This window comes from Diabrotica undecimpunctata, chromosome 3 (assembly GCF_040954645.1).
Source record: "Diabrotica undecimpunctata isolate CICGRU chromosome 3, icDiaUnde3, whole genome shotgun sequence".
NCBI classification, from domain to species: Eukaryota; Metazoa; Arthropoda; class Insecta; order Coleoptera; family Chrysomelidae; genus Diabrotica; species Diabrotica undecimpunctata.
In genome coordinates, this window is record NC_092805.1 from 101,316,489 (window position 1) to 101,342,421 (window position 25,933).

A 25,933-nucleotide genomic window follows, 5' to 3' on the forward strand; every position below is an offset into this window, starting at 1 on the left:
TTTTACCAAAGTTGAGTTTAGCAAAATAAGCTTTGGTTCCATTTGCCCCATCTTTCCACTTACCTAGGTGTACCTTATTTGAAACATTGTACTTAAAATAAACTTGACCATATATTTGTTTGGTTATATATACGTTTAATACTTTCCTGCTAATTCTAAAATAGAATTTAACAGCTCTCTTCAAATTGCTGTAAACTGTTTCCTGGTATACAAAGTTTTGAAGATGTGCATCAGGGTTTCCAGTGATAGTAAAGTTACTTTGGATATACTTGGCAATCCAACGGATTTGAAGATATATGTGATATTGAAGATAACCCATAAAAACAAATGGATAAGCAATTGCAAAAGAAGCTAAAAAATATTTAATTTATTTTATAAAGTTTTATTTTGAGGATCCAGTCATTAATAGGGCAGGAAAGTGAAACTCTTTGTTCTTTAATCAAGCTTTCGCAAAATTTATTTGCTTCTTCAGGATATGCTAAAATATGATATCAGTAAATGGAATGAAATTAGAATTAAATAACATTGTATGAAACTAGTATAAAAACTTACAACATGAGGTTAATCCATTAAATTTTTAAATTGACAATACATTAAAACTTAACTTATTAAAATTATATAAATAGTTATGTAAGTACAATATTTTAATTTTATTTAATTTTGTATAAATTCATTATGACATTGATTATTATATTGATGTTTGATTTATGTCAGAAAGACACTCGTTTCTGTTTATTATATTTTTTGTTGTTGATAACTAGCTCTTGATTGTTATTATGGTTACGTACAAAGTGGCGCCAAATATGAATATTTAAATTTTTTGAAATTATAGTATTTATAGTCAGAAAATCTAATATTAGAAAATTATAGTATTAATTTTCGTAAGACAGAATGTAATTATAGATATTGCTTAGTTTATCAATATCAGTTTTTTTATTAACGCATTGATATTTATTTATGCATACCATTTCTAAGAATTCTCTTTTATTTAATTGGTTTTCACGTCTTAATATATTAGTTTCATTGAAATTTAATGAATGATTTTTATTAATTGCATGATCTATTAATGCACACGTATTTTTATTATTTCTAAGGTCACTTTTATGTGATGTTAGTCTGCCTATTAGATTTCTAGATGTGTGTCCGATCTAGGGTAAAGGTTACAGTGATTGGCCACTTAAGCATCGGAGTTTGATAAATGTGTAAGGCATTAATTTGTATTAAAAACCATATATTTAAATAATATACTAAATATTAGGCCAAAGTATCCTCTTTATGACTCCGTATGTCATTTATTGTTTAAAAATGTTTAATATTTATAAAAAAAGTTTTATTTTTGCAAAAGCAGATTTTATAGTGATTGGCCTAATTTTGATAATAATTGGCATAGTAAGTAGATAGTAATTGGCCACCAGTAAAAAGGTAAGTTATCCTGGGTACATATTTTTCTTATTTATGTATCCTACCTCCGTTATTTTAATTTTGGTTAAAAAACTAAAAAATCATTAAAAATTATATATAATTTTAGTGATCAAAGACGAATTTGGTTTCAAAAATTTTTAATAAATGCAAGAAATTACAAACCAATTACAATGTTATCTTGTCAAAACAAACGTTACACAAAAAGTTCTCCATTTCGGAGGAGTTCATCTTATTTTTGGAAATACATTTTATATGGTATGTTCTGGAACAATTTGAACATTTTACTCCATATTGACTACGTGTTATATTATTAACACACGTATAGCACAGCCCAGTATATATAGTTTTGTTCTTAAATGGATTAGGAGCAGATGGTGTAATAATAACCATATTCGTGTTAATGATTCCATCTTGACTGTTGTCACTAAACAGTTTTCTTTTTGTTTTTTCTGGCACAACAGTAAGATAACTTTCGATGTTTTCAGGGCTATCATGGAAGTCCATTTTTGGCAAGGTTTCCGTTACGTTGAGTAAAGCATCACCATCGTCTGCGTGTACTATTTTAGATACTTCCTTGGTTGCACAGCTATTAACACTTACATTTGGAGAATATTTCATATTGGGATCATTGTTTTCTATATCACCTGCTGTGCTTGTTACGGCTTCTGGATCTGTAAAATTTTTAAAAACAAGTTTAACATTAACGTTGTTTGGTGATCTTTCTGTATAATTATGTTTAGGCTTTCTTTTTGTTGCTGTTTTTTTTATTCATTTGTTTTCCTTTTAGTTTTTTTTGTTCAACCTTTCAGTCTTACGCTTCTTCTTTTTCATCTCCAGTTCTTTTTTTATAGCTATTTTTTCTTTAATTGTCTTTTTCCTAACGGAAGAAGTCAGAACAAATGGTACTTTCTTCGTCTCACTTTTTCCTTTCCTTTCAGGACTTTTCGGCCAAATAACATAATCGCTGATTGATGAAGATGACTTATTTAATAAGACGTGTTCAGAGGCGAGCGATAAAGTGCTAGGAATTTGGTTGTCGAAGCTAGTATTTTCTTCCATTAGAATAGGAATATTTTCAATGTCAAACATTTGCTCATTTACGATAATTTCCGAAGTATGCTTAATAAAACCCTCATTTTTTTATCCTGTAAATTTTTGATTTCAAGAGTTAATTCTGGCTCACAGATTTCAGATTGGATCGTCCCATGGAATTGGTTCGTTTCTCCTTGCTGCTCTGTATCTTCGCGTGTATCTATATTTTCCTATTGATCAGTATTCACGGATGGACTTGTCTCCAAAAATTCTTTATAGAACGTCAAAAAATCGAAATTATGTGCATCACTTTCAACAAAGTTTTTAAGCCTTTCCATTTTTTCCTCTCCAACAATCTTTTTAAATGTTTCGAATGTAATTTTACTGACTTCTGTGTCTCTATCTTGTTCTTTTGTCTTGCCAGTGCATTTGGAATAATCAATTGCGGATACATTCCAAGGGAAAAGCCCACAGACACAAAAACCCATTTCTAATATTTTCTGGTTTTATATTATCAACCACTGTTTTTAAAACTGCAGCAAAATTGTCCCTTGTTACAACTTCAGTAGGGTACACTCTCTGAAACTTTAATACAGCACTTTTCCTTCCTTCTTTTAAGGGCTTAAAGACGGCCACATCTGCAGGTTGCAAGATTCGAGTCGAGTTACGGTACAGAGCAATTAGAATTATCTGTGGCTTTGTGCATAATTCGCTTATTTCATAGGTTAAATGTGTGCTGTGACCATCGAACAAGGCTATTGGAAATTTGATGTTATTTTTGCTTAAGTAAGGATAAATAATGTTTCCTATATATTCGTAGAACAGCTGATTTTTCATCCAACCGTTATCACTGCATCCAATTCCCCAGGTGTCAGGTACAGATTTAACAATTTCAGCTGGCAGTCTTTTGTAAGCATAGATAATCATAGGTGGGGTCACAACACCACAAGCTGAAAATGTAAACATCACTATGATATTGTTTTTTGAATGATGTTGTATTTCATAAACGTTTTTCACTCCTCTTGGTGCAAGAACTTTTTTGTTCTTTGGGCAAAGCCAAAAACAGGTTTCGTCTCCATTGTAAATTCTGCTGGGATCTTCAAGAATCTCAAATAATTGTTTTTCCTTTAAATAGTCTTCTACATTAGTAAACCAGTTTCTTATGTCTGCTTCGGCTACAACGGAGCTAGCTGCTGTTATTCCTTCTGCGGTTCTTAGAGTTATATTTGGGTGACGTTTTAGGAAGGAGTGATACCATCTTCTTCCTGGATGGTTATCTTTAAACGGATTTTCTCTAGGGGCTGCGTCAAGGAAATATTTCCCAGAAGCTTGAATGTCTTCCATTCTACGAGGAAATCCTTTCTTGTATGAGGTCAAAATCCATCTTTCTAGAACTGCTTCTTCTTCTTAAGTTAATACTGGGTGACGTGCAAGAGAAAATTTATTATATATATATATATATATATATATATATATATATATATATATATATATATATATATATATATATATATATAGTTATTGAAATTTACAAGTGAAAACATTCTTAACTTATAAGTTTTGTGGCTACATTGTGTCATTTACAACAAGCTTATTTCTAAATTGTTCTTTCCGAATGTAACTCGCGTTTCTCGGGCAATCGCGGTTTTGTTTATATTCGTTTACTATCGGGGTATCCCTGTGGGGAGAGTAGCAATACTAAAATGGAACTGGGCAGGTCACGTGGCTCGAATGACAGACAATAGATGGACAAAGCGGATACTGGAATGGAGACCAAGAGATGATGCCTACCGAAGTAGAGGTCGTCCACCAACACGTTGGACTGACGATCTAAAACGTTGTCATAGGAATTGGATGCAAGAGGCACAAGATCGAAATAGATGGAAAATTATGAGGGAGATCTATGTCCAGCAGTGGATAAGCGAAGATTGAATGATGATCCCTGTGGGGATATTCCGCACTTCACTCGCGTCGTCTTGGCTTTTAATGTCCGTTTGCCAATTTTCACGTACCGTATTAACTTTCTTATTAGTGTTGTCTGTCTCCATTGGGTTGCTCTAGCTGGGTGGTCGTTTCTGGTTGATACTGCTTTACTTTGTCGCGTTATACTTCTGATAAATTGGTATCTGGTATGTGTTTGCTGCATCTCTTTGTCCAATGTTCATCTTCTGATTCTGGTTGCCCATTGCTTGTATTCAGGTTTATATTTTGTTCTTCGTTCTTTGATTTTTGATGTCGGTGTATTACCCAGTTGGTGAGGTTTGTCCATAACCCTGCTATGATTATGTAGCTGCATCCTATTGTTTGGTATATTCTTAACCCATTCAGTGTTATTTCACAAGCATATATAATTGTTCTATATATTAAATATACGCCAATCAGGTCACTAGTGATATTTCCTAATGTGGATATCCATCCCCATATTCTATTGAGGGTGGAGTGAGCGATCTCCTTTAGTTCATTTTCGTCAAATATTTTGGTTAATGTATACCCTTGGTTTATTGTCTCTAGGCGTGCTGTCCTTCTGGTGATTATGTTCTCTACTGCTTTTCTTTCTGATCCGAACGTGACTATCCTTTGTGCGTCTTGTATTTCTTGTTGTGTGTATATTCCGCCAGCTGCTAATGGTTGTAGTGGTACCATGTCTATTAATGATTCTGTTTCTACTGTGATTTCTGTTGGATTGACTGCCTTGGTTGGGTCTGGTGTCAAGCTGATCCATTGTTCTTCTACGTAGTACATCAAAGGTGTTACATGTTTGCAATCTATTTCTTCGGCGTAATCTTGAATTATTCTTGTTACTGGTGACATAAATTTTGATTGGTTTAGTAGTGAGATCGGTAGTTCATGGAAACATTTGTTTGTTCTTCGTATGGTCACTGGTTTCGGTGTGCATTGTATTATGTAAAGTACTTCTCCTAGTACTCTTCCTGTGTACCCTGGCATGTTCTGCATGAGTTGACTGACAGCGTTAGGTAGGGATGGGGCCAGTAGTAATCTGTTTTTTAAAATTTCTCTCTTTGTTTGGCATCGACGCAGTACTGTGTCTAAGTATAGATTCTCTATTGCTCTTTGGTAGGCTTGTTCGGTGTAAAGGAATTTGCTATTGATGTAGGTCATTAGGTCTACGTTTTGGAGAAGGAGTGGCATGCTAGGATTTATTTTGTTGTTTACAAGGAAATTTACTAGGATTCGGGGATGTTCGGTTTGCCAAACTTCTGTGTTACATATTATAGCCCTTTTGTGTAGTGTTAGAGCAAATATGTTTTTACTTTGTTCTACTATTACCAGCTCTTCTAGGGATTGTTTATTAGTGATCTTTTCACCGTGCCCTTTATAAAGTTGTGACAATTGACTTTCACAACTGTTGTCTTTGTATTGTTCCCAGGTTATTTCGCCTATTGTAGAGTCGAAGTAGTAGCCATCGATGAATGGACATGTTACTCCCTCTCGTAGGTGGATTTCTTCCGCCTGGTTGTGGTTGCTGCTGCCAGGAATCTGATAGTTAACAATGTAATCGGTTTTGAACGGTATCCGTGGTTTTCTTTGCGGTTTTTGTAACAAATCGCACTGTTATTACTGTCCGAGTAGTCGCACTCCCGTTAGCAAACTTTAGTTAGCATTAGTACTTTCTACGCGTAAGTCCAACGCACCTTAACGTATAAATACATGCATAGCTGCTTATTGCAGACAATTGTAGCGATAGCTTTACATAATTCTGACTTATAAACTAACCTACATTGTATGGCATATTAGTATGCCTTATGACCATAAACTAATAAAAAAAATTGATATCGAAGCGCTTATTAATATATTGATAATTGGGACTTGTACTTTTCAACGATTACAATATACTATATGATATTTATGTTATATATACACCCTGTTAAGTTAAGTCTTATATTTTTAATGTTCAACTTGTCATCACTTATTGTTTACAGTATCATATGTGTACTGAATTCTGCTTTTATCGGAAAAATATATCAAGTACCCTATTTTCAAATGTATTCCTTACAATTCAAGATTATTCCTTAACTCTTTCCTAAATTTCCAAAATAATTCCAAGATAGAGTTTATCTTTATTTCTTTATTAAACAAAACGACCTGTCGTTTGTACTTTTCAACTGTTTATCGTAATTATGTTTCAAGGCTAATTAATTACATTTTGCTGAGCGGCAAATACTTTGTTGAAGAAATTGGATACTGACCTATAATATTAACTCTTGATATTTGAACTACATTTTCACTATACTACATTTTTAATTGTTGACGATTTCTAAACTTGACCTTTATTTTGTTTATTATTATTTTCTACGTTGATAGGAATCCAAGTTTGTCAACTAGTTTTCGACATAGCAGTAATGGATAGCGTATAGAACCGTACTAATCCAGTCTCCTATTCTTTACTAATTAGCAGAGGCTTAGACCCTTATTAACCTTGATTAATTTACTTATTCTTTTCCTCATTTCTTGCTTATTCTTATGATAAAATGATAAGCTTGTATTTCTGTTTAGTGATTTGTTTTTCCACGTTAGTTTTTAACTATTTTTGTTTAATTTTCGAGCCTGTCCTAGTTATATTTTCAAAGAAAATTATTTTCATTAACTCTATTTCTTTTTAACTGTGAATGAGTATATTACCTGTGTTTGGTCTTTCCCTTGTTGTTAATGGCAAATTTTCTTACCTATTAGCATGTGTATTTCTGTTAGGAAGGGTGACGACCATATTCCAATCCGTCGTTACATTGATCCTGGATTGCAAAACCTACCCTTTCTATATTTATCTGTTTTCCATATTTTCTGATTATGGGAGCTAACATTTTTCGTGCTAATCTGGTATGTCGGTAGAGGATTGTGTCACAGGCACAATAATTTCTTACGTGGGGTGAACAAGGTTTAGAGACAGTAAACAATATGTTAGGAGATGATGTGGGGTGTTTGCAGAGATTATCGAATGCACATCGAAACATTAATACGTTCCAACAAGGCATGTAAGATTCTATTAGCTTGATGATGTATGGAAATTGCTGGTAAGATATAGGGAATTTGGGTGTCTCGTCTGAGAATCTGAAACCGATGTCTACTTCGTCATACCAAGTGTTTCGGCGTTTTTCTGCCTTCTTCAGACGCCATTCTAGCGCTCTGATTCGGCGTTTTTCCTCCCTTCTTTCCGTGTATATTTTCTGTGTGTTTTCTGGGGGCGGTCTCCACGCGAGCGTCCTTGCGCTGGGTGCCTTGCTCAATTTGTCTTTTTGAATTCGCAGGTCAAATTCCTGAAAATTCCTCTCTGCACATTTGCACAATACGCTATAAGCTGGCATTGTACAGCTGGAACAGCTTCCATTAACTACTTCTGTTAATATAGGAAACCAGTATGTGATATTTACCCATCTGTTGGTAACACCAGCAATAATGTGTTTGCCTCGACAAACATTCTTGTTTTATTTCCGTGATTGTGTCGGGATCGGTGATTACATCGCCGCTGAAAATGTCGTTCGCTAATGCGTTTGACATTAGAGCTATTTCACAATAGCAGAAAACAGCCATTGCTGTTTCTCTGAGTTGGGGGTCATTTATGAGATTGTTAGCTTTGCACATCGCTGCCTCATTGTCTAAAACGTCGCCATGAAAATTGAAGTTTTGTCATTGAAAGAAAGTTTATTTATAATAGAACGCGACAGATGAGCGAGATAATATGCAGAGTATATTACGTTAGTAATATATATTTTTGACTTGTACTTGTAATGGTATACCTTTACATCGGATTTCTTACTTTATTCAATTCCTTGTTAAAATTTTAGTATTATTCGAGCGGCCGTCTCTTGTAATACAAAGCTTTTAACTTTTCTTATCATTGATTGATATTTTCATTATTGATCTTATGCGTCGAAAAACATTTCTGCGTTCTCATCATTCTGTGTTATTATTGTTGTTGCATTTTTATTTCTTCTTCTGTTGTATGAGTTCCATCCTTTCTTTTTCGTTTTATGGAATATGCAGCAACATTTTCTTTCGGGATTGCTGCCTAATCTATTCCTTATTCGTTCTGATCTTTTTGGTTGGCTGATGTCTCCCTGGCTTCCTTTTCTTCTTCTCAGCGGTTTGTTAAGTGAAGTTCCTGGTCCCCATAATGGCAGTGTTGCCTCCATCGAAGGGTCAACTCCTTCTTCTTCCGTTTCTTCTTTTTCGGATTCTTCTATTTCTTCTTCTTTCTCTGTGGAGTAATCAATTGTTTCATTCTCGTAATATTTCTTTAACATATTTACGTGCACTATCTGTCTATTTTTTCCTTTTTTTGTACCCACTGCATACGTCACTGGTCCGACTTTTTCTATAATTTCAAATGGTCCTATCCATTTTTTCTGTAACTTCTTTGAAAGACCTGTCGTGCCACTTAAGTCTCTCAGATATACTTTGTCTCCTTTCGTCCAATTTGTCCGTTCGTTGTAGGTGCATAGCTAGCTGTGTATAACCTTTTAATTTTCAATATATCTCAAACTTCTTTTATAACTTGTGACATAAAATTGCTTCCTCTGTCGGTCAGTAATTTGTGAGGGGTTCAATGTCTGCATACTATTTGTTCTACGAATGCTTTTGCGGTCGTTGCAGCTTTTTGATCTGGTAACGGTATAGCTTCACAATATTTCGTAAGGTGGTCCTGAAATGTAAGTAAATAACGATTTCCATTATGCGTCACTGTTAGAGGCCCTACTATGTCCATTGACGCAATTTCCCATGGTTTAGTAACTGCTGTAAATTTTTGTAATGGCGCTGAAATGCGGGAAAGTTTTCCTTCTGTTACAAGAATCGCATTTTTGACAATAATTTGTAACGTCCGCTCTGAGGGTTGGCCAATAAAATCTACCTGCTATTGACGTTATCGTCTTTTGTTGTCCCTTGTGGCAATGTAGCGGTGTATCGTGAAAATCTTCTAAGACTTTTCTAACTAGTGTCTTGGGTATTACTAATTTCTCTGCTCCTCCTTTCTTGTCACAATGACAGAGCAGTCCTTCCGTGTCTATGTAATAATTTTCTTTACATTTTACTTCTCCCATTTCCATTTGTTGTATAATACTTTTGCAAAAGGTGTCTCGTTGTTGTTTATTCCTTAAGTTATCTTTATCCCAGACTGGTTCCCATTGTTCTTCCTCCTTAAATGATAGAATTTTCTTTTCTTTCTTCGGCTTTACTACTTCTACTTTTATGTTTGTGTTGTAAAAAATAAATTTAGCCATTTTGCTTATTTCTTCGCAATCTAATCCGCCAAGTTGCTTCTTTGAGTATATTATCGTAATCTGATTTTCTTTATTCTGTTCACATTCATTTTTGAAGTTCCTTAGGCATTCCCAAACGTTCTGATATGATGACTCGCGACTCGCATTCTGATCTTGCCTTTTCTATGATATAGTAGAGATTCTTTTCTGGTACGTTCCATTGTACTATGCTGCATATTTCATGATCTTTCGGTATCACTGGTTTTCCAAACACTTCTGTGAGTTGATTTGTTACGGGGTCCATGATGAGTCCTTCTCGTGATATATGAATATTGCTAATGGTTGATCGTCTGGTGTTGTTATTGGGTTTTCTTCTTTAATCGTACTATTTTGGATTCCTGGTAAGGTATTAATTTTTTTGTACTCTAAATACTCATCATATGTGGTGTCTATGAAATTGTTGGTTGTGTCGTACATTCTACTGAGCGCACCTGCGTTTCCGTGCTTGCGTCCTGGTCTGTGAATGACTTCGAAATCATATTCTGCTAGAGTAAGTGCCCATCTGGTTAGTCTGGAACTAGGATCTTTGAGTGATAGTACCCATTTTAGTGGTCGATGATCTGTAATGATTGTGAATTTTTTTACATGTAAGTAGCATCTGAATGTTTTCACTCCGTATATTATTGCTAATAGTTCTTTTTCCGTGGTGGAATAGTTTAGTTCGGCCTTGTTGAGTTTTCTGCTTGCGTAAGCAATCGGTTTCTCTTTTTCTTCTCTTATCTGGCTTATTATAGCTCCTACACCTATATTTGATGCGTCTGTTGATAATATAAACGGTTGATTGAAATCTGGGAAAATGAGTAATTTGTCGGATGTTAGAATTCCTTTTAATGCGTCGATCGCTTTTATTACTTCTTCTGATATTTTGAACTTTACGTCATTTTTCGTTAATTCTACCAAAGGGGCTGATATTTCCGTTATATTGGGGATGAATTTTCTATACCAATTTACAAAGTCCTAAAAATGATCTAATTCCTCTGACATTTTTCGGTAACGGGTATTTGTGCACTGCTTCCAATGTTTCTGGATCTGGGGAAATTCCTTCCTGTGTTACTATGTGTCCCAAATATTTCACTTTTTGCAAAATAAAATTGCATTTCTTTGGTTTCAATTTTATGTTAGCGTCGTTTAATCTTTCGAAGACTTCTTCTAATTTCTTTATGTGGTCCATTTCGCCCAAATAGTTGAATAGTATAATATCATCTAGATATACCATGCAGAATATTCCTGTGAGTCCAGCTGGTGTGGCGTTCATAAATCGCTGAAAACTGCTGGGGCGTTCGCTAATCCAAAAAGCATTTTTGTATATTCGTAGTGTCCGTGGTATGTACTGAATCCTGTTAGTGGAATGTCTTTTTCTTCCATGTCTACCTGGAGATAAGCGTCCGCGACGACTATTACTGAAAATAACAATTTCTCTTCTGCTTGATATCCTTGTAGAAGGTCATTTATGTTTGGTAAGGGGTACTATTCTTTCTGTGTTACTGCGTTTAATCCTCTGTAGTCTATACACAATCTTATTTTCTCTGTTTCGTCCGGTTTCTGCTTAACAATCAATACTACTGGGGCGTTCCACTGACTGGTTGATTCCCTTATGACTTTAGCTTTTAGTAGTCTGTCTATTTCTTTCTTGAGTGCTTCTCTTTGTTGATATGGCATTCTATATGGGGTCTTGAAAACTGGTTTTGTGTCTGGTTCCAGAGTAATGCTGTGTTTGACTTTCGATGTGCTTGTAATAATCTCGTTGTCGTCCGTAAAGATGTAGTGATATTTTCTTATTACCTTTATTAATTCTTGTCTTGCTTCCCTGGATAGGTGCTCCAGTTTCGAATCCATCTTCAATCCATTTATTGTTTGAGACATCAAATTTGGAGATTGTTTCTGCTTTCTTTTGTTGTTGTTCTACAATACATTCTGATGCTATTACAATCTTCTCTCCTTTTCTCAAAGTTATGCTTTAGAACGATGCGTTTATTAGTCTTATGGGAATCATTTCCTTATTATCCACTATTGCATTAGCCATTCGTATGAAGTGTGGCCCAATTTTTTGTGATTTACAGACTATTGTCGTACCATCTATTTGTTTTCTGATTTTTCCCATTGTGACGACTTCGGATCGGGCGGGTATAGAGCTCTTCGTTCAGAGACTATTGGAGACTCTTTGTTTTTTGAGATGTATTCTTGTTGGTTATCTTCATTCTTTAGATTTGTATCGTTGGTTCGTGGTTCGATCTTCTTGACCCTTTCTGATTCGTTGTTTTTGTCGACTGGTATCTCTTCCAAGTCCACTTGTTTTTCTTCGGCTTTTTTATCTTTTCTCTTGTTTCTGCTTTTTGGTCTCGTTCTTTGTTTAGGTTCCGTCTCTTCTACCTTTGACTGATCATTTTTCTGTTGTGTTTCATTGATGTGGTGTACTGTTTCTTCCTGATTGTGTTGTGCTGTTTCTAGCCGTTTTATCTTATCATCTGTATATTGTTTCATGTCGTTTTTTCTTCTTTGCTTTGTTCTTTTGTTTGTAGGAGTAGAGATTCTTGTTTTTTCTGTCCTTTTCATTTTGTTCCTGCTGTTCGATGTTTTTGTAGTGGTTGGCTGCTGTTCTGGTGATACTCTTGGCATTTGGGATTTCTTTTGTATCTCCTTTTGTTTATTTGGTTTGCTCTTTCTTGATGTATCCTGTCTGTTTGCGTTCGGTAAGTTTTTTCTGTCTTCTTTTATAACACTTTTATGTTGTTTTTCCAAAAATTCATTTACTATTGATAACCATTTGTTCCATTCTTGTCTTGTGGTTTTGCGGTTTATGTCGTATGATTTTACCGTCATTACTTACATTATCTCTCCTGCTGTTATCATTGGAATTGATTGTCCCCATAATATTAGTGAAGGTTCGTCTTCATATGAGATGATTGCTTTGTGGCTTGCTAAAAAGTCTCTACCTAATAACATTTATACTTCGCCTAGCGTTATGTCGCTACAGACTATGAATCTGGCTTTTGTTTTCCTGCTTTTAGGTGTTGTTTGTATATCCACATATGCTGTTCCGTATATATCTATCTCATGTCCTGTTATCCCTCGTAGTGATAGTGATTCCGTGATTTCTGGGTTTATATCTTCATCTTGTATTAGTGATTTTCTTATCAATGAGAACGCGCCGTCCGTGTCTATCATGGCGGAGAGTTTTCTTCCATTAATCGTGAGTGTTATTACATAGGGTTGTTTTGTTTCTGTGCCGTCATCGATGTGTTCTATTTTGTGTGTGCCCCTCGTAATTTTTCCATTTTGGTCATTGGCTGAGGGCTGTTTAGTGGCCATGGTTAGTTTAAATTTTGGTTGCGGTTCTTGTTATGTTGACTTTCTCGTGTTTCTTGTTTTTTTCTATCCTCGTTCCTGTCTCTGTTGCTGTTCTATCTGTTTCTATCCTTTCCTTGCGAATTGTCTCGTTGCTTGCTTGTGTAATTATTCCTTCCATATTTTTGCGTGTATGTTTTTGTCTCTTGCCTACTTTTTGTCTGAGTGTCGTTAGGTTGGCTTGTCCTTCTGTTAAGTAAGCAATTTCTTGCCCAGTGCCCTTCCTTTCCACATTCGAAGCATTCTTTTCCCGTTTTCTTAGCTAGATTGGCTCCTGTCCAGCATTCCTCTATGAAGTGTCCCTTTTTCCCACATTTGTAACATTTGACTTCTTGCGCTGCTGGTGATAATTGTTCCCTTTTCCTTGTTCTGCATTCCCTTATGAGATGCTCTGTTCTGTTACAGTAATGGCATCTTTGTTCTTCTCTTATGGCTGAAACTTTGGCTGTATTCGCTCTTCCTTGAATCATTATTAGATTTATCTGCTGTAATGTTACTATTTCCTCTGCTTTTTCCAAGTCTAAGTTTGGCTCCTTTAACAGTAAAATGCCTGTTTCTTTCATTAGATCTCTTCTGAGTCCTAGTTTAAATTGGTTAAGTACCAGTTCTTTGTTTTTCTTCCTAATACCTGGTTGCTCTTCGGTTGTTGCTCCTTCCAAATCTTCTTCTAGAACTCTGGCAGCTAGTATTCGTAGTCTTGTCGTAAAATCCGATACGCTCTCGTCGTGTCTTTGGAAGCAATTTGAGAGCATCATCGTCCTCTCTCCTGGCAATTTTTTTGGTGCAAATTTTTGGATTAGTTTTGCTTTTAAATCTCCGTAGTTCAGGTTGTCTAATGTTGGATTTGATTTGAAAAATTGGTACGCCGGTCCTGTTAATTTGAATTTTAATATTTGTATGGTATCCTCTTCTTTCCATTTATCTAATTGTGCGCGCTGTTCTAGTTTCTCGAAGTATAGAATGGGATCCTTTGTATTGAAATCTGCTAGGGTAGCCGCGACAACTCCTAGGGGTTGCGGTGGCCATGATATCGTTACTGGGGTAATAGGCGTTGCTTGTGGCATGTTAAAAATTTTTTTTTATATATGTTTATACTTTATACTTTCTTCAAAATATTCCTCGAGTAACAAAATATATATGACACACTTGATTCATTAAAAAAAATAGAATTCGATATGTAAATAGTTATTCAGTAATACTCAACAAATGCTGCTTCTGCTTTACAAGCAACAAGGTCGTGCACTCGACACTGTGAACTTGACCTAGTTACTTAAATTCCTTATTTTCAACTACTATGTAAATAATACCTGTGTCTTAAACTGTATAGTTTATATATTTAGTACAGTATTATATGGTTACTTTTAAGAAGTCAAAAAACAAATATATAGAGAATAAATTGTTGTCAAATAAAATAAAATTAGAATTGTACGTTCAATTAAAATCGACTGTTCCAGTAAGGTGTTGTTAATAATTTTTTTTTTGAAAAAAATATTTAAATTGTCCTTCCTTTATTGTTTATAAAAGGCTTTACCTACCTTAGTAAGGCTTCTTAGGATTCTGGGTTTAAGGACGGGATTATTATGACGCTATTTCCTTTAAAAAAAAATCTACTTTCTACTGACAAATTTGTGCTACAGTGCAAAAGTTATTTTGTACTGAATGTACCTGATGGAAATTTTCCAACTGATTTATTTGCTTATTCACGAAAAAGTCTGCACACAAAAGGGAATTATTCACTGTATATTTCACTCTGTTGCTGTACTAGGAAAAAATTTGGAATGTCACTGGTGAAACAAAATTTCAACGATGGAAGAAATTCTTATAAATGTATAAAAAAAAACTTGCAAAAGTTTACCAAAAAAAAAACTGAAGAAGTGACTTAATCATCCCTATTTTCCGAAATAATTTCCCCAAACCGGAACCGCTGTCACCACTATAATAAATGCTGCTGTCATCATTGTAGAAGACGCCTGTCTCAATATCCTTGGATGCATCCACAATTCTTAGGGGATACTTATCCCTGCGAGCGGGGCAAGGCTCACTGGTCACACCAGTCTGGACTGACTGGTTTCGCCCTCGCAGATTTACAAGAGGGTAGGGAGATTTGGGAGAAAGGGGATTAAGGACTTCTAGGTCTCAGGTCCTGTAAAGAGTGAGTCTATGGGCTTGCTTTAGGAGCCGGAGAACTGCATAAGCGAAAAATGTGTATCTCTTCTAGTCTCTACCTGTAACGGCCGGGAAGAACAATAAAACCAAACTTCGAGTTTACAATGTATTAAATAGACTGTATACTACAACTAAGATAACAAGATATCAGTTATGACCAATAATGATTCGATCAGGCGCGAAGGGAGACGAGAAGAGACAAAGCAAGAAATTAAAGGGTGGACAATCCGTATTATTATATATTACTTGGGTTAGTATATAGATCTTAGTTAGCTTCGCGTATTTAGGCTCTAGCTAATGAATACGCCTCCAGTCCTACAGGAATTCAAGATCAGTCAGTTGAAGTACGGCGCGCTATCACGAACTTTCGAATCTCCAGATACCGGCACTTATACGTCACACTACTCCGTCGAGTTACAATAGCGCGCTCACTGGCTGCGTATTGTCTTTTAAACGTGATTTTTTTCTTTTAAACAACCGTGACGACCTGATATTTGAGACTCATGTAATACACTTAAACTAGGTCGAGTTTTCAATCTTTGTTTAATGTAAAATGTATACATTACTTATGTTACTAACTAACTATGCATTATTTGCTCTTTATTCAATTTGGAATATATAATTTTTACTTAAATAATTATTACTCTTTTCTAGGCTAACTACCCCTTATTTTTTCCTTCTTTATTTCCTTGCTATGTTTACATTACAGGATCGAAAACAAGTGTACAATCCTTAAGAAATTCGTAAGATTTTACCTGTGAACAACTAAACTGGCGACAGCAAGAAGTAATCACACCCTTTAAGCACTTTATTGTGACTGTAACCAGATGAAACTTTAGGTGAACATTAAGCGACGTTGTCAAAATTATTCTGTAGATTTTATTTATTTCAGTAACAGCAGAGATTCTTAATATTTATAAATTTATGTTAACATGGCCAATCACTATAGCATGGCCAACGACTGTATCATTTACCCTATGACATCACAATTTTCGCATGGTATTCTATAAACTACATTTGAGCTTTCCATAATGCTAATAGGTGATTTAGTTTTTGTATACAATAATGCTAGTGTTTTAACAGTTTTAGTTGCAATTTTAATATGAGAATAGTTAGCAAAGACTTTAGTTAGTTTGGGTGTTAATGTTGGTATGTATGGTAGTGATGTGAAAGTAAATTGAGATTGCAAGATTTGTTGATTTGGTTCTCTTATTTGATTCATGTCAATCATTCTATTATTAGCATTGTTAAATAAAAATTTGTTAATTATTTTAATTGGGTATGAATTCTCTAATAAAATGTCTTTCAGTTCTAATAACCCTTTGCTGATGTTATTGATGTGTGATAATTTGACTATTCTGTCTTTAAAGCCAATATCAAATTTATTTTCATATGAGGTGGATGTTGTGAATGCTAATTAATAAATCTGTTACTAAATATAGGTTTTATGTACCATTCAGTGCTTAATACATTTTGTGCATTACGTTTGATTTTTATGTCAAGGTATGGGATGCTATTTTCTATCTCTTTTTCACATGTAAATTGTAAATGTTCACTATAATTATTAAAAGTTTGTAAAGTTTCATTTATTTTGTCTGCAGGTAAAGCAAGTATTAAGTCATCCACAAATCGTTTGATAAATGGGATATGAAAAGGCAACTTATTTAAAGAATCTCTTATTAAATCATCTATAAAACATAATTACATAATATATATATATTTTTTTTCACTTTTAAAGTAATCTTTTTCTTATGGTTATACATGAATTCGACTACATATGAACATTTAAGCTAATATTACAACTTTAATATTGTGACCACGGATACTAAGAGAATGGTGTGTTTGTTTTACACCTTAACTTTCTTCACTCACCATTAGTAAGTTATTTTCCATGTTTTTTATATTCTTACATAAAACCTTTGTATTATTTTAGATTGAACTGATGAAGCTTGTAAATTAAATAAGCGAAACGTCTACAAATATAGGAATGGAACTGTGATTTCCTTTTATTTCTCCTTTGACCGATATCCTCCTGACCAAAAGATTTATTTTTTTGAACTTACTTATTGTATATATATATATATATATATATATATATATATATATATATATATATATATATATGAGCAATATTTTTACTTTCCGACCACTCTTGTAGGGGGTGGTCCGCGGAATTTTATCAAAGTATATCATTGTACCTTAAAAAAGTAGCCTATAGCTATTTTTTAGCCCTCTAGGTGCTTTTGAGCTTGATATGTCCCTCGAGGGTCAAAAATAGCCCTTCTTAACATACATTTGAAGAGCTATATCTCTGAGCCCAGTAGATTGATTTTAACTAACAATATTCCTTTGTTTTTGTTATAATGTCAACTTTTTGATGAAACAATTTACAAAACCGCAGAAGATGAGTTGTGTTTTATAGGTCAAGAAGAACGAAAAGCAAACTTACAGTATTTTATCATTTTCAGTTAATTGTTAAAATTTAACCAAACGAGAAAAAAAAGTGTAGAAACAGATAAATCAAATGAATAGCACAGGAATAAAACAAGGAATGTCAATTTTTACAGAAATTAAGATTACTATCTCAATCTGTTCCAAAATATTGTAACCTTCTCTGGACAGACTATCTGTCGAATACAACAGGAACAGTCCACACAATTTAATTTTAAAATATTGACCTACCTGAATAAAACTGGGTATGTCCCCGCGCGACCGGAATATAACTAGAAATTTCCATGTCCAATGATGTTTGTTTCGCGCTTAGTGTAGTGTTCATTCTTGCCGCTATGTATTAGCAGGTTTGTGTGTATTAGTAACGTAATAGATACGTAGTATTACAGGTTATTGTGTTAGTAAAAAATAAGTAAAAATATTGTATTTAGTTCGAAAAAAAAGGCAAAAAACTGGTAGATTACAAGATGTTATGAAGAAGTTAAGACTTTCTTCTCATGAAATGGGCCCACCATGCCACTGCAAGCGGCTTAAGTCTTTTGATGTGTTGAATGACTTGGAACGGAATAGCATATTGTCCGATTTTAACAATGTGACATCCATTGATGAGCAGAATAGCTACCTTTGTGGATTAATATCAGTGGTTCCAGTTCAAAGACGTAGAAGTCGGCTGCTCGAAAGAACAGCTTCATACCATGAAAGTAGTTTTATTTATAAAATAAGTGTCAGAAGAGATGAAGATATAAAAGAAATGTGTGTTTGTAGCAAAGCTTTTATTAGCATTCATGGAATCACTAAAGGTAAATTAGAGCATTTACAAATATCTCTTAAACAAAATGGCGTAGCACCAAAAGATATGAGAAGCAAACACAGTGCATTAAGTAATAAGTTATCTGATGCTTTATACAATAAAGTCTATGAATATATTAAATTTTTTAAGGGAAGGCTTTCCCATTACAGCCTTAAAAAGTCAAAAAAGTTGTACTTACCAGAAAGACTTAACATTAAAAAGATGTTCTTAATGTTTAAACAACTGTATCCTAATGAAAAACTTTCGTATGAAACTTACAGAATGCTTTTTAATACGAAATTTAACATAAGTTTTGGGTATCCACTTAGTGACACGTGTGACAATTTCACTGCAGAAAGAAATAAATTGAATATGCAACCGCATTACGAGGCAGAAATAAAGCGATTGGAGGTAGAGCGTGAATTGCATAAAAGAAAAGCACAATGGTTTTATGATAGAAAGAAGGAAGCTAAAATTAGAGCTAGGACCAATCAAGATTTTGCAGCCAGTGCGTTGGATTTCCAGAAAAACGTTTCCTTACCCAATGTATCAACCAATGCCGTATATTATTGCAGGCAGTTGTCAATGTATTCATTTAACATTCACATATTAGCTTCAGGGAGGTCATTTTTTTATTCTTATCCTGAACATGTTGCTAGGAAAGGGTCCAATGAAGTGATCTCTTTTCTTTTTGATTTTATAATAAATCACCTTGATAATGATGTTAGAAGTTTGCACATTTTTGCGATTCTGCTGGAGGGCAGAACAAAAATTTCAAAACAAATTTCAGAACAAATATTCTAATTGAAAACTCTTATCCTCCAGATATGCTACATAGGATGCTTTTTTCTAATATTGGTAATATAAATAATTTAACACCATTTTTTGCTCAATCTCAAAACATTGTATCTAACAATCAGAACATCTATTATCATTCACTACCTTTTATACCATCATTAACACCTAAATTAATACAAACACTAAAGGTTATTGACAATATAAAAATAGCAACAAAGAACATCAAAACTATTTCATCTTTATATTCTAAAACTAAATATCCTATAGACAAATTTGAAAAAACGAATTTAGTATACAGCATTAGTTGTACTCAGTGTGAGGCTGAATATGTTGGTGAGACCGGAAGAAATCTTTCAAATCGCATTATTTCTCACAAAAGTGATTGCAGAATTAAAAAACCATCTTGTGCTTTGGCAGAACATGTAATCGATAAAGACCATATTATGGATTTTGATAACATTAAAATTTTATGTAGTGAAAGTAATAAATTTAAAAGGACTTTTTTGGAAATGGTTTGTATTAGCAAAAATGATAATAGTTTAAACAAAAGATCTGAAATTCAAAATTTAAGCAAAATTTATAATTATATTCTTTCTTTATGATTTATATATAAAACTTGTAAAATGTCATATTTATTTCTCCATATATCTGTCACATTCTTTCAGACATCTGTCAACGGTGAATAAATCTTCTTCTTTTTGTTACTAAACAAAAAAGAATGTTTAAACGAAATTTTACTTTTGGCAATATAATTGTCAAAAATAAAAATTTTATGTTGGCATTTATGACATTGAGGCTATTTGTAATTGGTTGCTATTTGTACTTATTTATAAATTCAATTATTTATATATTAAAAAAAATGTTTTCAAAATTATAAAAATTTTCGGAGAAACATTTATTAGATTAAAACATTTTTGTATTAAATATTTTGAAGATGTAAGCAGTGATTTTTACTTACCAAACTAATTTTTATTTGGTAAGTTAACAAAAATTGTTTTTTCTTTTTAGTTCAACCTTGTAAGTATTTTGTCTTTTTTAGCTCTTGATAATAATTGTAAACACAATTGAAAGCTCGAGAATCAAAAAATAGTTAACCAATAGCCCTATTATTGACTCCAACCCATCCAAAACAGTTATATATATATATATATATATATATATATATATATATATATATATATATATATATATATATATATATATATATATATATATATATATATATATATATATATATATATATATATATATATATATATATATATATATACGTTACTGTTTTATGTTATTTAATTACAAATATACAGTCAAATTCGTAAAGAAATTATAGCGGCGAAGGAGATCTGGATGCCTACACTTTGCACCGAGGCTGAAAACCTATATAAACTCGGCGACAACTTCAATCTTCACAAGAAAATTATGGAAATTGCTGGTGTCTTCAACAAAAACAAGTCACTGGTATACATAATGACCAAAATGAACTAATAACGGACCCTAGTGATATACTTAATACTTGGAAATTGTACACAGCCAATTTGTTCAATGATGATAGAACACAAAAACCACCACAACTGGGAGACCATTTGTATGGCCCAAGTATTTTGAAACCTGAAATTGTACACGCTATCAAACTATTAAAAAGTAACAAAACCCCAGGACCAGATGATATGTACGCAGAAACAATCAAGTTACTTAATGAAGAAAACCTAGATATTATTGTCAAGCTCTTTAACGACATTTACGATACGGGCCAGGTTCCAAAAGATTGGCTTCGCTCTACATTTATCACTCTACCAAAATACCACGTGCGAACTTCTGCAAGGACCACCGACTAATAGGACTAATGAGTCACTTTTTAAAACTTTTTCTGAGAATACTGCACACTAGATTGTTTAAGAAATGTGAAGAGGTCAGTGGATGGAGTCAGTTTGGTTTCAAAAATGGACTTGGCACGAGAGAAGCGATCTTTAGTATGCAAACATTAATACAGAATTGTTTAGATCAAAGAAAGGATGTTTTTGTCTGTTTCATCGATTATGAAAAAGCATTCGATAATGTAAAACACGAATTGATGATGAAATACCTACAAGAGTTGGGATTGGACGACAAGGACATAAGAATTATCGCCAATCTGTATTGGAACCAGACAGCAACAGTACGTCTTCAAAATTTCAACCAAACAGAAGATTTCTCCATTCAAAAAGGAGTAAGGCAAGGTTGTATACTGTCTTCAATGCTGTTCAATTTATACGTAGAAAAAGCCTTCGCAAAAGCAGTGGCAGACTCTAATAAGGGTATTAAAGTTAACCGCATATTTATTAATAACATCAGGTATGCCGATGATATGGCCATAGTGGCAGATAACATCGAAGATCTTCACTGCCTTTTAAATGATCTAACTCTTGCAAGTGAAGCTCGGGGTTTCAAAATAAATATCAAGAAGACAAAAACAATGATTATAAGTAGAAATGATTACCCCAACGCAAAGATATATGTCTCTGGAGAAGAAATCGAACAGGTCAGGCAATTTAAATACTTGGGTTGTTTGCTGAACAAGGGTTGGGACTCCGAGAATGAAATAAAGAGCAAAGTTGAACAAGTCTTCAACCTTCGATACAAGATGCTTAAGTGTTACGTGTGGCCTGTTCTCTTGTACGGAATGGAAGCATGGACGTTAAAGGCCAGTTCCATTAACAAACTTGAAGTGTTTGAAATGTGGTGCCTGCGTCGAATGCTTAGAATATCATGGACGGATAGGATCAGAAATGAGAAAGTACTCAGAAGAGCGGGCTTACAGGATAGGGAACTTTTTAGTTATGTAAAAAGTAAGAAGACTGCATACTTGGGACACATATTACGAGGAGAAAGATATACTTTTCAGCAACTGATACTCGAAGAAAATATAGAGGGCAGGAGAGGTCTGGGACGTAAAAAAATGTCATGGCTGCGCAATATTCGACAATGGACAGGAATCTACAACTGTGAAGTGCTTTGCCATGCTGCTAAAAACAGAATTATTTAATCCTGACTATTTAACATCTCACCTGACAAGACGATGTACAGTGGACGCCTACGCAGAAATGCACGGCACCTTAAGAAGAAGAAGAATTACACAATAATATATATATATATATATATATATATATATATATATATATATATATATATATATATATATATGTAATATTTTTTGCCATCTGTGGTTTTATCTGGGCAATTGGGTAAATGAATTTTATTAATTTTATCTCACTGTATCTTACTAAAGTGTATTTTTATGTATGAGAGAGTAATAAAACAATAATTTATGTATGCAAATCCCTAAACTGTTGATACGGGTGACTCAATGAAAAACAGATATTTGTCAACAAGTTTACAGAAGTATATAGGAAAACAATTTTAAATTGAGTATGACCACCAGGTATAAAGGTTGGAGCAGAATAGAATACAATAGTTGTGAGGGTTACTAATCCCTAAATAAGGTTGCCAGTGTCGGAGTGATGGAGGTTAACAGGTACTAATGAATTTGCAAGAAATGTAAGATGTTTATTTTATTGGTTATATATAACCAATAAAAGTTTAATAAGTACCTACCTATTTGCAAAATAAAGTTTAATTCTTTAGATAAAATAAAACGTTTTATTTTATCTATTTGCAAAATAAAGTTTAATTCTTTGCCTATTTGCAAAATAAAGTTTAATTCTTTGCCTATTTGCAAAATAAAGTTTAATTCTTTAGATAAAATAAAACGTTTTATTTTATCTGAAATGAGTGCATTCCACGAAGTAAGGGTTTCAACAATCAAACATTTGAGTGCACGAGATGCAAAACTCGCTTAATGCATGTAAAGTCAATTTGAGAAAAGTGCAAAAAACGTTTTTTGCATTATATTTGTTAATAACCAATTAATGATGATAGCGTGCCTTTAGAACATATACACCTCTAATAGTTTTTAACATATTTTAAAAAAATAGTGCAGATTTTTTAAATAAATGAAGAAAAAAGAATGCATTTAGCGAGTTTTGCACCAAAAAATGTTACATCAATAGTTTGGAACAAATTTTATTCACAAAGAAATTAAACAGTTATTTACATATGAAATTAAATTGGTAAATTAATATCGCAAGGTTTTAAACCACTGCAGCCAGCTTCAACATCGTTTAAAGAAGTCTGGTTTTCCACCCTTCGAGGGTTAACAAGATTTTCTTTAAAGAAAACCAAATCAGGATTTTCTTCCCAGGCGTTTCCATAATATTTTTTGAGAAGAGAAATTATTGTCGATTTATCGCCTTTAAGTTTGCAGCCAATAGGCAGTTGAGTAGGATTGATACGTGTCAATTTTATTCCTCTCTTAACAACAGACTTGGCTTCACCGACGTCAACACAATAATTGAGCTCACCTCGTATTAGTGCATTGGTTTTCCCTTTAGTAAGCACAAACCTTTTAGCCTTTATTGTGCTTGTGCTTTATTCTTCCAGTCATACACCTGCCAATCTAAATCCAATTTTCTAATTGTCGACTTATTTGCTATAATATCTTCGTAGTCAGAAGTTTTTAAAATAATGGATTTCTTTTTTACCTCTCTTTCAATCATTCCGAACAATCTATCAGGTGGTATAAAAGAATGTCCCACTACGGGGAATATTATGTTAATGGTCTTTATGTTTGTGGGAGCTTTCGTCATCAACCAAACAGAAAGCATGGTCATCATTATAATATTCTTATTTTGCCCCCCACATCCATCAGCAAATAAACGAATTGTATCGATTTCATTGGGAAAGTTAAACTTATTCAGTACATCCCAAACAGCTGAAGCTATCGAATTAGAATTTTTGGGAAAATCCACCTCCGTCCAAACATAAGAATAAACATTTTCTGGAACCAACTATGCCGCTGATGATCCATCAGCAAATGATGCTGATGATGGTAAAGTTGTAATAGTTAATTTGTTGACTAAAATAACTAGCTTGATCCGGAAGCTTAGGCAAAGGCAAATTTTTTCTGACAATCAAACCGCTGTATTTTCTAGCGGCTGCTTTAATAAGGCAAAAAATGTCAAAAAATGCTTTAAGTCTATGTATCCGTTGCTCGGTGATAATAATTTGCTTTTCTGAACTAGAAATATTTTTGTTTTTTAACTTTTCCTTGGATCTTAAGAAGGTTAAGCATAAATCAGTTTTTGGGGTGCCAAATCCGATGTTGTAATTAGAATTTATGTATGTCCTAAAAAATGCCAATTTAACATGTAGTTGGTTATCGCGAACTTTAGATTCGTATATTTTCCATAATTTTGTAAAATTAAGTTCACATGGTAAATAAACACGAGTACTGACTTTACTTCTACAGTAATGGCTCTCTATGCATTGGAGAGATTCAATGAAATGTTTTATTGCTAACTTTTTATCATCGTTTTTATTAAGGATGCGATCACCTCCTCTTGTTTCTCGTGGTATATTCCCTTTTAAAACAAAATTTTTCATGACTCTCTCAATCCGATCTCTACTAAGGGATGTAATTTTTAAGAATGCCGTCTTACAAACACGGATTTTTTAGCAGAAGTGGTTACATAATACAAAATGGATATTTTTTCCTTTTCCACTTTTGATCTTTTGCACTTCTGGCCTTCACAAGTTGCAATTATAAAACTATCTTGTCTACATTTTTCCTTAGAAGCATACAGTTTTCTATGAAAATCTTGAATTTCGCTCATTGTTAAAGTGGCACAATAGTACGGCTTACCTGGCTGACCGTTATGTCCACAGGTCGGGTACTCCGGTAAATGTGTCGGAGTCTGCCTAAAATAACACAGTTTTAAAAAAATATTTTAACAAATTGATATCGCTTTTATTACCTTAATCTTTTGAGCTTTTGTCTTTTACTTTCCGTCGTAATTTTCGTTCTACACATGTTCTTTGGAGTAGCTTGTATTGCAGAACTAACACTGTCATTGGCTTCAGAAATTTCACTGTCTATTTGCATTTTAAAAACGGGAAACTTAAAGTTAAACAAACAATTCAGAATACCGCTATAACGCGACTGAGTCAAACGGTCAAACCACACCAGGACAATATGCATGATGCCCTTCCCTAACCACGTGAGTAAAATCCGATGCTTTGATTGAACGCCGTACAAATAGAGAGTTTTGCATCGCACGCATCAATGCATAAAGCGAGTTTTGCATCAAGTCATGATTTTTGGGACGGATTTTCGTGTGTTAAAAATCTAGTTTTGCTCCAAATACTTGTGTAAAATAATAATTAAATATTGTACGAACAAGATGGCGTGCTTAACTACTTTTTTCAATTTTTGTCGATTAGCCAGTTTTGCATCTCGTGCACTCATTTAATTCTTTAATTCCAGGAATCTACGACAGTAATTGACTAGATAATTACCTTCTAAACTTATTCCACAGAAAATGTGATAGTGGGTTTTTCCATTTTGTATATAGGAAGGTCCAAGTGGCGTATTCAAAATTCTTAACAGTTCACTAAAAGTAGGTACTTCAGTTGCAAGGTGCAGTTTATTGTGTATACTAGTGTTATGGAAAATTTGGAAGTGCCGTGTAAACGCCGAAAAATTGGTCCTCTAACAGTTAATGAAAAAACATTAATATTTAATTGTTTTAAATCATTTACAGACAAACGTTTATGTGAAAGT

The 25,933-nt window shown here is 33.7% G+C and overlaps 1 protein-coding gene across 1 annotated transcript; it reads right to left on the reverse strand.

The window, feature by feature from the left end:
* Positions 1-2,892: 2,892 nt before the first annotated feature.
* LOC140435988 (uncharacterized) lies at positions 2,893-3,798 on the reverse strand. The gene has a single exon (XM_072524700.1). The coding sequence runs from the start codon at positions 3,796-3,798 to the stop codon at positions 2,893-2,895; it is 906 nt and encodes a 301-aa protein (XP_072380801.1).
* Between the last annotated feature and the right edge of the window lie 22,135 nt (positions 3,799-25,933).

Bases quoted from the DNA above. Each gene is read 5' to 3' on its own strand.
- LOC140435988 (XM_072524700.1), bottom strand. From the start codon at position 3,798: ATGGAAGACATTCAAGCTTCTGGGAAATATTTCCTTGACGCAGCCCCT.